Consider the following 11,798-nt stretch of genomic DNA (forward strand, 5'->3'; position numbering starts at 1 on the left):
CTTAGTTTCATCCAAGCTTCATCCTGGTCATGGATAGATCACCCAGGTTTGGGTCCATAAGCAGTGACAATCGCGTTAACATGTGTTTTTGTTCCTTAGACCATGAGCGTATCGTAGTCACTTCTTACCGTACAATGAGCTTTGGGGTTGCTCAAACATCATGTATAACCAGGTGACCATAGCGAGAACTTCCAGGTTCATCGAAAAGTTTGACAAGGGGCTCGATAGCTCGAGAGTGGAATTTTCTCCTCCAACGATGGAGAGATGTTCTTAGGGCCCTTTCGTGTGATGGCATCCTTCATTGCCTGGCCAGACACACGTGACTAGATCATGGGGATGCCAGAACATGTCAACGATAAAGAAGAACAAAACTCGCAACAAGGAGAACGGTATAGTGAGCATGATAATGACTCATGAGGATACCAATACATCTCATCTTGGGTTTTGTAAACTATCGAGAAGCAAAGGGAACAACACATGATAACCAAACCTTCATTCGAATGTCATTCCTGTATTCATGGGGATCAATATGGATGCCCACGGTTCCACATCGGTCATTGAATGAAAGGATTTTGTTCATGTTTATGTTTTATCGAACCTACAGGGCCATAAGCTTAAGGGAATCACGATCTGCTGAATGTTAGTGGAGCAGGAGTTGTGAGAAAATATTTTTTCATTAATATTCGAAATAGTTTCGATAGGAACCGTAAGCGTTTCTAAGTCACCGGGAGATTTTTGGGGTTTACCAGGGTAATAATGGGAATCGATATAAGATGGAAATTGTTTCTGAGGACTTAAATATAAATTATAAAGGGCTTTAATATGATTAGGAGGCCCCTGGAGTTTATTGATAGTCAATGGGCTAAAGAAAATAAGAAAGGGCCTATTAGGGGAGAGTTAGTGAGCCCTAGGGCACATTAGTGGAAGCACCCAAGGGGGGGCGAATTGGGGAGGTGGAGTTGGACTCCACCAGCCCCTAGGCCAGCGCAAGGGGAGGGAAACCCCTTCCCAAGTCAGCCACCCCTCTCTCTCCCTTCAACCTATATATAGTAGATGATTTTGGCCTTTGTAGAGACAAGTGTTTTGAGCCTCCTCTAGTTCTCTAGTTCTAGTTGATCCATATAGAGCTAGATCTAATCCTCTCTAGTCCTCATAATTAGAATCACATATGGTTATGATCTTCTCCCTCTAACTCTTCGGTGACGATTAGCTCTGGACGGCGAAGCGCTGCCAGATCATGAAGACAATATGCTTGCAAACCATGGAGAGGCCGTGCTTTTGGTCTTCCGTTCGAGGGATCATTTGTAAACGGTTTGAGGTACTTCAAGTATGCTCTACGTCGACTCTTCTTCCGCTACAACTCGGAGTTGGTAATGATTTGATCTAAACCGTCAATGCATCTTCATAGTGTTCTTGGTTTCATTGTAGGACATATTTTTTTTGTTTTCTACTATGTTTCCCAATAGTCGTAACCCCCGACCACTGCCTCAACCACTTCCTCTGCCACGATCGCCATCTGCAAGAATGATGTCATGACACTCCAAGCTTGATTCGTCATGTTCACCATCTCCACATTCTTGGTACCAATGCCCAAGGAGACCACAATTGCCATAGAAAGTGGGCAATTTTTCATATTCTACTTGATATCGTTCTTTCCCTTGATTCTTTGTTGTGGACACAAATCTTGCGAGTTCTTTTTCACCTTGATTCTCGTAGGTACTCGCACAAACTCGACAATAAACCTCGTTGGGAGCTTGATATGAACCTCATTGTATCGCCCATGTGTCCAAGCATCCCTCTAATGGTCGGATCCTTCAAGAAATCACCTGGTGAATTGTGAACCTGCCCCCATATCGGGAGCTTGTCTAGAATCACCGGGCGAGGGTTTAATAAACCATCACATTCTTCAATAAGAAGTCTAGAATCATCACATTCTTGCTCCTCTCCCTCCTAAGGGCATTGTCGTGGAGTTTAGGTGTTCTAGGGTGTTGTGTGGCATTGTACTCAGGTGTTCCATTGTTCTATTTCGACAGCGAAGTTGCGTGCATCTCGCGTGATCCGATTATCCTGGGATCGACATTGTATGACGTCCACTCCATCATCTTGTATCGCTCGGCCGTGTACTATATTCGGTTGTTGCTTTTTATATAAAGCAGGGTGAAAGTCTGTTCCGAGAGATAAGAAGTGCTTGATTCCTGAATAACCACGACACCATATTCATTACTTCATTACAATCTCCTAAGCATCCGAATTAGACTATGAATAGATTTTCACCCACTCTTCCATAAGATTTCCCTAACTGAATTCCATGAAGTCCGCAAAGAAGGCGCTAGGGCTAAACCCAGCCATGGACCTTGGCGGTCGATAGCCACTTTGCCTTCTTCAGTGGATTAGAGATTTCTTCTTCCCACACAAACTCTGCTTAGTCTTCTTCTTACAAATGCACCCCCTCCCGAAGAGCCTCGACTAAATGCCTAGCAGACCTACCCAAAAATCGATTTTCTCGCCCATGTTTCTTGCCGTCATGAGCAAAGTTGTGCCAAAGAGAACTTAGGAATAGAAAAGCACCAGGGGAGGGAGAACGAAGGACGGAAAAACTCTCGAAGACATACGACATGGTGCTGATGGAGGATAAGCAAACCCTAGATATTACGCTAGGGGCCGTCAATAGTAGCCGTCTCAAATTGTTTAGAGTCTCAACCTACCGGAATTAAGGATGAACAAGTTCAGATCGACTTGTTGCCACGTTGGCAATACAAGATTAAAAAAAATCCTTGGCTGGTTGGTAAAATTTTGCAAGAAATTTGGCCAAACATCCATCCAAAGCATCCCCACCCGTCCACCTCCCCTCGCGTATTCCGAGAAATTGGATCTTTTGCCTCACTTTACTTCTTCATTGGATAATTTGCCCCCTCTAAGAGGCTACCAGATGGGGCTCGGGGCCACTGTCATTGAGATAATCAAAAAGCAAATCATCCAACCCTTTGTAAAGTGGGGCAAATCATTCAATCCCCCGCGTATTCCGCCGCCACGCCGCCGTGGCGCCCTTCCCGCCGTCGCGAGCCGTGTCTTTCGGCAACACACACAGAGCTGCCACACGCCATGGAGGAGACCGAGGCTAAGAAACCCACCCCCGCATCCCCCCTCTTCTCCTTCTCCAACCCCAGCGCCTCCTTCGGGTTCGGGTTCGGCGCCGCGCCCGGCCCTCCCCATCCGCCTCCGCCGCCAGCTGTTGAGGTCCTCCTCTCCGAGGTATTTCTCTCTTCTTGCTATTCTCCGTGCTCTTCCCGGCGCAAGGTTCGATCTCTCCTTTGTTTGCCTTGCAGGAATCACCCGTCGCGGCCGGCAACTTGGAGCCTGTGGTGGTCGACGACTCCCTCTCGATTTACAAGGTGCGATTCAGAAATGCCCACCTTGTGTTTGCGGAAATGCCTCTGTCGCTCTGTAGTCCAGCAAGAACTGTAGAGTATGCTAGGATTCCGGTGTACAAGAAAAAGACGGGCCATAATGTATGCAATTACTTGATCACTCTGCAACCGCGTATGACGCATGACGAATGGCACGATGATCAGTTGATCATTGAGCATGCAATGCAAACATTAGGGCGGCTTTATGTTTTGGCAGCCTCGGTGCTTATTTTACTTCTGTACTACTCCCTCCGTTCCAAAATAGATGACCCAACATTATACTAAAGTTAGTACAAAGTTGAGTCATCTATTTTGGAACGGGGGGAGTAGCTCTCATTTGCATGCCAGTTGAACTGCAAAGTGCAAACACTTGAGAAATGCTTAAATACCACTGCATCCATTGTGGCATACGTGCTTTATGCTACATTGAAAGCGTAGAGCTATTACAAGTGCGAACTGAAGTGAGGATGATAGGATCAAGATCGAGCATACCAAATGAGTTTCTTTGGCTGTTGCAGAACTGTCAAGGGAGCTTGCAGTAGTTACCACTTGTGCTACTGCTAATAAAAACAGCCTGCTGTATGCGATGTTCGATTGTATTTAAAATCAGGACTGAAATTCTGCAAGTAAACAACAGTCAACAACATTTGATAAAAAACAGCATAGTATTTTGAGACTATGTTGGTTCTTAAATGCTCAGGTACATTTGTTTTCTTGGCTATCATATATGCCTTTTGATCTAATGGCTTGATTATCCCCATTGAAATTGTAGGTGAATTACACTGATAAATACTCGTACTTGAAAACATCTGATTATAAATTTGTATAGTGGTTACGGATGTATTCTCTAGTCCTGTTTAATTCGTGCAGGTTATAGTCTTTTCCACTTAGTTGGTTCTGTGACTATGAACGAAGTTGTATAGAATAATCATTTGTATTTTTGTTCTGGACTTCTTCTACTACATCATCATGGGTAAATTTTACCTTTTCCCCCTGTTTTATTGGTTATGCAAATATCTCCCTGGAGTTCAGGAAATGAGGGAGTTTGCAACAACATTTGTTGTGACCTTAAAATGGAATATATACATATTCTATTTTGGTAAGCTGTGTTGTTTGTTAGTCACCGTTGTTTAAGATTAGCCTCAGTTGAGTTACCAGGATTTTTTTTGTTAAGATTAGGGTCAGCTATCCTGCATGTACTGCATATATATACCTCATCCCATAACAGTGGCGTACACTGCACATTGTTCACGCATGCCAGGTGGCCCTAATCTCTTCCAACAGAATAAAGAGGTAGGGATAGTGTTTATCATGATGTTAGAAGTGGAGTAAGATGGCAATACCTCAAAGACAGGAAGTAATGATTTAATTAGATTCCGAGCGATCATAGATGGAATTAGGTTAAGGACTAAAAGGAGACACAGTTTAGCATTATTAATCAAGAAATAAGCAAAATTCTTTATTCTACCTCGGTTCTCAATAGGGCCTCACAACCTTGCTGTGCTGTGTGGCTGACAGTTCAAGGGCAGGCGCCCTATGTCGCTCCTCGGAGCTGTACCTGAGCAGTACCTCTTCCCAACAGAAGTTTTCTTTGTATGATTAGACTGCTGCTACAGATTGAATTCACGTTGAATAGCCTTATTTTATTCTTCGCTCGTCATGATCTTTGTTGGGCATGGATCTGTAAGTATGGAGAAAAAGCAAGACACTTTTATACTATTTGGTGTTTCTATGTTATAAGGATAAGGGTTATGATTGATCAAGAAACGATGAAATTATGAATATTGTGAGTCTGTTTGTTAATGCTCACTACATACTTGATGCTTTACCAAGGGAACATCTTCTAGGAAACCTTCTTCGGTGTCTGCTGCTAAACTCATACTACCACAGTTAACAGGCAGTCTGTTGTGTTCGATCACCTGACCTGCTGGGGGATTTTCTCGAGTTTCAGCTATACTGATGGCATCTTGATCTGCCGGTAACTCACTGTATCCGACTGCACCTTCATGGATACGCTCGATGTGAGACAAGCCTGCAGCATTGCAATTTGACAGAGGCTGCACTGCATTTCCCTGTACAGCCGACACCACCCGAGTTTCAGATTCATTAGCTTCATCACCGTCGTCAAGAAAACTTGATCCAAACAATTTTCGCAGACTTCTCTTAGCCTTCTCACTACCTGCTAGGCCTTTACTAGGAATATTAACTGGCAGGTTGCTATGTTCAATGCCATCTTCTAGGAAACCTGCTTCGGTATCTGCTGCTAAACTAGTACCACCACAATTAACTGTCAGTTTGCTTTGGTTGGTCTCCTGACCACCTGGGGGCTTTACTTGAGTTTCAGCTATACAGGTGCTCAAACATAGGAGACTTCATGAAACATTGCAGAATTTTGAATACGCTAATCTTCCCACCTTTTCTCTCCGCCGACCCCAAATGAAGAAAAGGAAAACATATTGCTTCTTTAGCCATGGAATAGTTTTCTAGGCCACGCATTGACTCTTTTCTTGTGAAATTCGGGCCAAAATGACATTGCACCCATCCACATTTGGAGCAAATATGTCACGAGGTCAACTACTGCTATTCCAAACTTATATGGAATAGTTTTATATAAAAGCTTTTCCTGTTCTTTCACCATATTCCACACGTCGTTGTTAGATTCTTATGCTGACGTAAACTAACCTGTTCTCCTCCTTCATCCTATTTATTAGGGGAGAGTTAACACCTCTGATGTTTTCGGGGTAAAAAACTCTGATTTGGTTCCAGGAAAATATGAAGGTGAAGACTGAATGCATATTGTTATTTGCAGCATGTTTTGTCTTGTGAACCTAACAATTTCCATGGGTCCTAGGTGGGTTGAAGCTGTGGGAAGGATCATTGGACTTGGTGAAAACCCTAAATTCAGACATCAAAGATGATCGATTGCTTATGGAAGGCAAACACGTACTAGAGGTGGGATACTTGCTCTAAGATTATATGTATTGTCAACATATTGTGTACACTTGGAAGTTCCATTAAATATTTATTAGATCTTGTTTCTTCCGAATGTATTTGGCCTATATTTTCTTGGTGCAATTTCTCTCTTCTCTCTCCAGCTAATCATGTATTCCCTCCGTCCGGAAATACTTGTCATCAAAATGAATAAAAGGGGATGTATCTAGACGTATTTTAGTTTGAGATACATCTCTTTTTATCCATTTTGATGACAAGTATTTTTGGACGGAGGGAGTACTCTACTAGGATATCTAGCTTACAAAGTACTGTACTACTTAAAGTCTTCTACGAGTTGTTGATATAGATAATTATAAGCTGAGAAAATGGTCCATTCAGATAGTTGCTTACATTATCTATCTCTCTGATTCTTCAGTTAGGATGTGGGCATGGCCTCCCTGGCATCTATGCAGGTTTGAAGGTATATTAATCTGTTTCCCCCTTTGGCATTTTTGAAATTATTCCTCAACTATATCAATTTATTAAAACTTCAAACTTTCAGGGTGCTGGTCTAGTTCACTTCCAAGATTTCAATGCTGAGGTCCTTAGGTGCCTTACCATCCCAAATGTAAAAGCTAATCTGTTGAAGGAATCATCTCAAGGAACATTCACATCTAGGAGTGTTGGTTTTTATGCTGGTGATTGGAGTGAAATCGACAAGTTACTTCTTCGCGGAGATGCTGTCCAGGATAAAACAACCAATCTTCACACAGAAAATGAAGGCTGTAGAGGTTATGATATCATCCTGATGGCTGAGACTGTTTATGCATTGGATTCACTTCCTAGTCTCTACAGGCTCGTCAAGAAGGTCAACATGCAAGATCTTCCTTTACTATTTTTTCTTCCATTGCTCTAGTTTGCTAAATATTAATTGTTGCTCACATCTCTAAAACCTTTTGCAGTGCTTACACTACCCTAGTGGTGTAGTTTATATGGCAGGGAAAAAGCATTACTTTGGTGTAGGTGGCGGCACAAGGCAATTTCTACGCTTGGTTAGAGAAGATGGTAAGAATTTGTTAGCCATCTGATATTTATTCATGTACCCATATTTTTCTCTGTAGTGGCATGCATATTTTGCACACTGATATGATGAAAGGTTGGAGAAAAACGTCAATACTTTTTGTACAGTAGTGGTCACAGATTTTTTTTCGTGTTTTTCCTCTACCAAACTACATGTTGTTTATAATGAATTTGCATGTCAAGATCTGTGCATTATTGCTTTGAAGCCGAGTCTCAAGCACATGTGTTTTATAAGATAGGAAAGGAACTTGCATCCTGCATGTGGAGGAGAGGATTAAACTGTCCTTCGTTAAATGCATCACATGACAGAACCATAGGCCAGCTGTTTACACTCAGATGCACGACTTTGGATTCATGATGTGAATTTTGTGTTAAGAGTTGCATGTGTTGTGGTGTCCATGCATTTGCTTTACTGGTTCTTTTATTGTCCTTTAGGTACCATGCAATCGGACCTGCTTGCTGAAGTTACTGATGGTTCATCCAATGTTAGGGAGGTTTGGAAATTCTCATTCAAGTAGACTAGCATGGCCTCTGTGATTGTTGTATCAGATACAAACGTGTACCGGGCTCCATATTGGTAGAGTGCGAGCCTTGGTTTAGCCGTTTCATGGTGTTTTAATGCACTGTTAGTTTCAGGTTGATTGTTCATGAGCTCTTGAGAAGTCATACAAGTACTTGAGTCCTATCTCTGAATTACGATTCTTAAAACTGGTGTACCCTTTCCTCTGAGATGTGAATTCTCCATGATGCCCGCTTGTACCATCTCACAACTTTGACAAAAGTAGCACTTTTTATGGCCCATGGTAGCAAAGATTCTTGGGAATTCCAGTGGCAGACAGAACTGATTGAGTAGCGATAGCAACTGACAAGTCATCAAAAAGAGTAACAAGAAACAAAATCTGTGCTCCCACACTTTACCTCCTTTGTCCGGATGCCATGATACACACCATGCTTTCCTGGCAACCAGGAAATACTCCAACGTACTCCCACAAGATAATTTTGGGAGAGGTGTGAGTGAGGAAGGGACGTGGATGTGAGAGGGTGGCTAGGCCCATGTGGCACAAGGAATCAAACATTAGGGCGACCTTTGTCCTCTTGTTCATGTGTCAATGTTTCTAATTATCGGCGCCGTACCACTTTGGTCGGGGTCACTCCATGTGCAAGCTACTGCTGTGTTGTCCGTCCTCAAGATGATCTGCATCTTCCTTCCTTGTAGAGTCTACTATATCTTGGCCTTGCAGGTTGCAGCCTTTCCCCTTGAGCTGCAATGATGGGGCTGCAGGACACGGGCAGCAGCCGGAGGAGCAGCTTCTTCCAGTACCAGAGGCTGGAATGCCGGGACGACGGGGCCACCCCGCGGCCCAGGCAGCGGCGGTGGCTGCCGTCTCTGAACGGCAAGGCGGCCTGCTCCTGCTTCTTCCATCTCAAGAAGCTCAGGTGGAGCAGGATCACTTCGGTCCTCCTGCCAAGGAAGGTCTCCGAGCCCTCCTCCAAGATCCGCCATGCAAGCGTGGCGCACGCCGAGGATGCCTGCCCGAGCATCGTCTTCTTGTCGCAGTGGGGGCTGCCGGTGCTCTCCGGCCCGTCGGTGGGCGGTAACAGGGGCAAGTACCCCCGTGGGAAGGGCTACTGAGAGGCAGCAGGCTTCTGCACATTTTTCAGGTGTCGTCTCTGTTCCCAACGATATAGTATATGCGTGTGTATGGTGTGGTATATATCTAGGTATATACATCTAGCTGATCCTGTAAATCGAGTTGTGTTTGTTGCTCTCTGCCGGGAAGGATCTGAGTCTGAGATCGGGTGTGCCCTGCTGATCGATCGTGCGCAGATCCTGTGCGAAAAAATGTAGGTCGATTTAAGTTGATGCCAGGCAGAAGAACTACAGGCAAGACTCACTCACAGCGGTCCGTGTGAATTGTGTTGTGAAGATTGTCCTTGTCCCATGAACCGGTTTACATTCTGCAACGGGGATTAGACAGATAGGCACCGTCTGCAACGCATGAACCTTTGTAAGTTTGTACGCCGTGGAAAACGAACTGATTTTCGTGAAATTCCTTGGCTCCAACAAAGAAGCTCGAAATGTGTGAAAAGAGTGGCACCAATGGAATGTTGTGCTTCGCAGTTTGCTTACACTGCGGCTCTACTGCTGTTGGCCTAGGAGCGAGAAACAGTGTCCTGATTTGTGCGGCCTCTTCAGCCGTCAACTAGATGGTGGGCGGTCTCCTTTCCTCCACGACACCACACCTTCCCCGTTCTTTTCTCTTGAGGCGCACAACTGGTGCTGCTGCTCTTAGGCATTGTACAAAGGGAGGTGCTTAGAAAAATAAACCGAATTTTTTTGAAGCACCAATGCCTATTTCTACAGGAAAGACGCTTAGTTAAGCATTTATCCTGTACAAATAAACACCGGTGCTCAAGAAAGCCTGGTTTATTTCTCTAAGCACCTTGCATCGTACAATGCCTTAAAAAGCTACTGTGCTAGTACTATGGATACAACCACGTAAAAAAAAAGTACCATCAATACAACTGATGTCTTGTCTCGCTGCATTTCGGGTGCTCTTGGAACATACTAAGGCCATCTTCGACGCTGAGCGCTTGTTTAGGCGCTTGAGCAATAAAGGAAATAGAATTTTCCCTTGTTTAGGAGTGAGGGACTCCTAGTGAGCTACTTCCTCTTTTGCCTAGGGATATAGGCATTATTACAAGTTACTAGTAATAAATAAGGGAAGCGTTATCGGGTGAACGTTCTCTGGGAGCGTCTTTTTCCAGCGGACGCTTCAAACTTGCCATTAGCATTCTAAGTAAATTGCCGTGATCGAAGCTGAAACTTGTCATGTAGAAAAAAAATGGCACAAAAATTGGTACGCTGCACAGAGAAATTGCCATATGTTTGACCGTTATCCGATGGCTTTGAGGGCTTTTACTAGGAGCCCTAAAAATCTGACATTCCCTGGATATTGGGGTCCATAAAGAATTTCTACGTAGCATCTGTGTAGTAGTCCCTTCCTCCAACGCTAACATCTATCCGTACATTCCTAGCGATTTTTAGAAAAATATGAAAGAAAATCATAAGCATCTGCTTCCCCAAGGCACGTGCTCGTATTAGTATAAATCCTGGGTTTTTCTCTGGCATCTACGATAGCATTCGTCACCAGCGATTTTGGTGTGTGAGAGAAAAAGGGATGAGGCGTCTGACGACTCGTTTTGCTCCGACGCTAGTATTTTCCCTAGTTTTGACCTGGTACCAGGTGAAAAGACCAGAATCGATGTCTTGAGCCCACATTAAGCGCCCACATTAGAAGGAGTTAGTGGTCTGCACCGATACTGTTTTTACGTTCCCTACCCTGCGTCTGGGAAGTAGCATTGTTCTTTTCTTAGAAATAAAATACAGACATAACTGCTTATAAAAATGTATGTACATTCATTCTGACAAAGACACATACATACACTCTATTTTTATGAGCACCAGACGAAGGGTTAAATTAATAGTTACACAAGCACCTCATATTCTTCTGGCAATAACAACTCAAATTTGAAAAAGTTTCCCTTCCAACCGCGTCAACAACTAGGGCGAACTCTCGTCTCCAGGCTTCTCCGACAAGCTTGTGGATTCACCTTCCCTCTGCATATCGCTCTGTTGGCTGGTGGCGGGGAGGGGAATCTCCGTGCCTCCGCTCCGGGTAGTAGTTTAGGTTAGATTTTTTTTAGCTCTGGCTCTACGGATGGCGGTGCTTCTTCTTCTAGATTGTCTGTCGAGCTCCGATCCTCCCCGAGTCTTTGGGGAGACAAGGTTAAGATTTCTCGTTGTGCGTGCTCGATGGCGAGATTTGGTGTCAAATGCTTCAGATCTATTCAAGGGTTCAATGACGATGGTGACGACTGCGATTCCAGGGTGTTGGTCCTTAGGGACACATCTAAGAAGACTTGTCGACTGCCATCGACAAGGTCAAGCCAACTCCAGTAGGAAAGTGACGACAATGACATAGAGGCAGGTCGTTCTCGTGTCGGTAACGGCCGTTCGGTGGTTTAGGAACCTCCATAAGATCTCCACACAAAAAAAGAGCTAGCAAAATACAACCACACATAATAAGTCTAGTACTCTAACCACCATCTAACCATCCTCCGGACCGGGCAAGGTTCAGGCTGGGCTTGACAAAGCCCGGAGTCAACATCCTAAGCCCAAGCCCGGCCTGACCCAAAACACATGAACAATTTTGTTTTTTAATTAAATTAATCATATTTAGAATATTATATCAATATATTATATTCAAATAAAATATCTATTTGTAACCATTTCAGACTTTCGGGCTCGGGCCTCCGGGCCGATCTGTCCATGCACAGGTCTACCACCACCCCCTTCCCCCACCACCACAACAATCC

At 44.1% G+C, this 11,798-nt stretch overlaps 2 protein-coding genes across 2 annotated transcripts; both read left to right on the plus strand.

Annotated features, from left to right (window-relative positions):
- The first annotated feature begins 3,005 nt into the window (after window positions 1-3,005).
- LOC119308959 (histidine protein methyltransferase 1 homolog) lies at window positions 3,006-8,147 on the plus strand. The gene is made up of 8 exons (XM_037585097.1): window positions 3,006-3,252; window positions 3,327-3,392; window positions 6,119-6,185; window positions 6,259-6,359; window positions 6,775-6,819; window positions 6,901-7,206; window positions 7,301-7,403; window positions 7,854-8,147. Exons 1-8 carry the CDS (start codon window positions 3,103-3,105, stop codon window positions 7,934-7,936), a joined length of 921 nt encoding a protein of 306 aa, XP_037440994.1. The 5' UTR covers window positions 3,006-3,102; the 3' UTR covers window positions 7,937-8,147.
- Window positions 8,148-8,276: 129 nt separating this feature from the next.
- On the plus strand, window positions 8,277-9,633 carry LOC119308960. The gene has a single exon (XM_037585098.1). It carries the CDS (start codon window positions 8,686-8,688, stop codon window positions 9,049-9,051), a length of 366 nt encoding a protein of 121 aa, XP_037440995.1. The 5' UTR covers window positions 8,277-8,685; the 3' UTR covers window positions 9,052-9,633.
- The last annotated feature ends 2,165 nt before the right edge of the window (window positions 9,634-11,798 follow it).

This window comes from Triticum dicoccoides, chromosome 5B (genome assembly GCF_002162155.2).
Source record: "Triticum dicoccoides isolate Atlit2015 ecotype Zavitan chromosome 5B, WEW_v2.0, whole genome shotgun sequence".
Lineage (NCBI taxonomy): Eukaryota > Viridiplantae > Streptophyta > Magnoliopsida > Poales > Poaceae > Triticum > Triticum dicoccoides.

What these genes read in the sequence shown, in the direction of transcription:
- LOC119308960 (XM_037585098.1), top strand. Translation starts at nt 8,686, where the DNA reads ATGATGGGGCTGCAGGACACGGGCAGCAGCCGGAGGAGCAGCTTCTTC.
- LOC119308959 (XM_037585097.1), top strand. Translation starts at nt 3,103, where the DNA reads ATGGAGGAGACCGAGGCTAAGAAACCCACCCCCGCATCCCCCCTCTTC. An exon ending in AAGGCAAACACGTACTAGAG is followed by an intron (nt 6,360 to 6,774) that starts GTGGGATACTTG and finishes CTGATTCTTCAG; the next exon opens with TTAGGATGTGGGCATGGCCT. An exon ending in ACGCTTGGTTAGAGAAGATG is followed by an intron (nt 7,404 to 7,853) that starts GTAAGAATTTGT and finishes ATTGTCCTTTAG; the next exon opens with GTACCATGCAATCGGACCTG.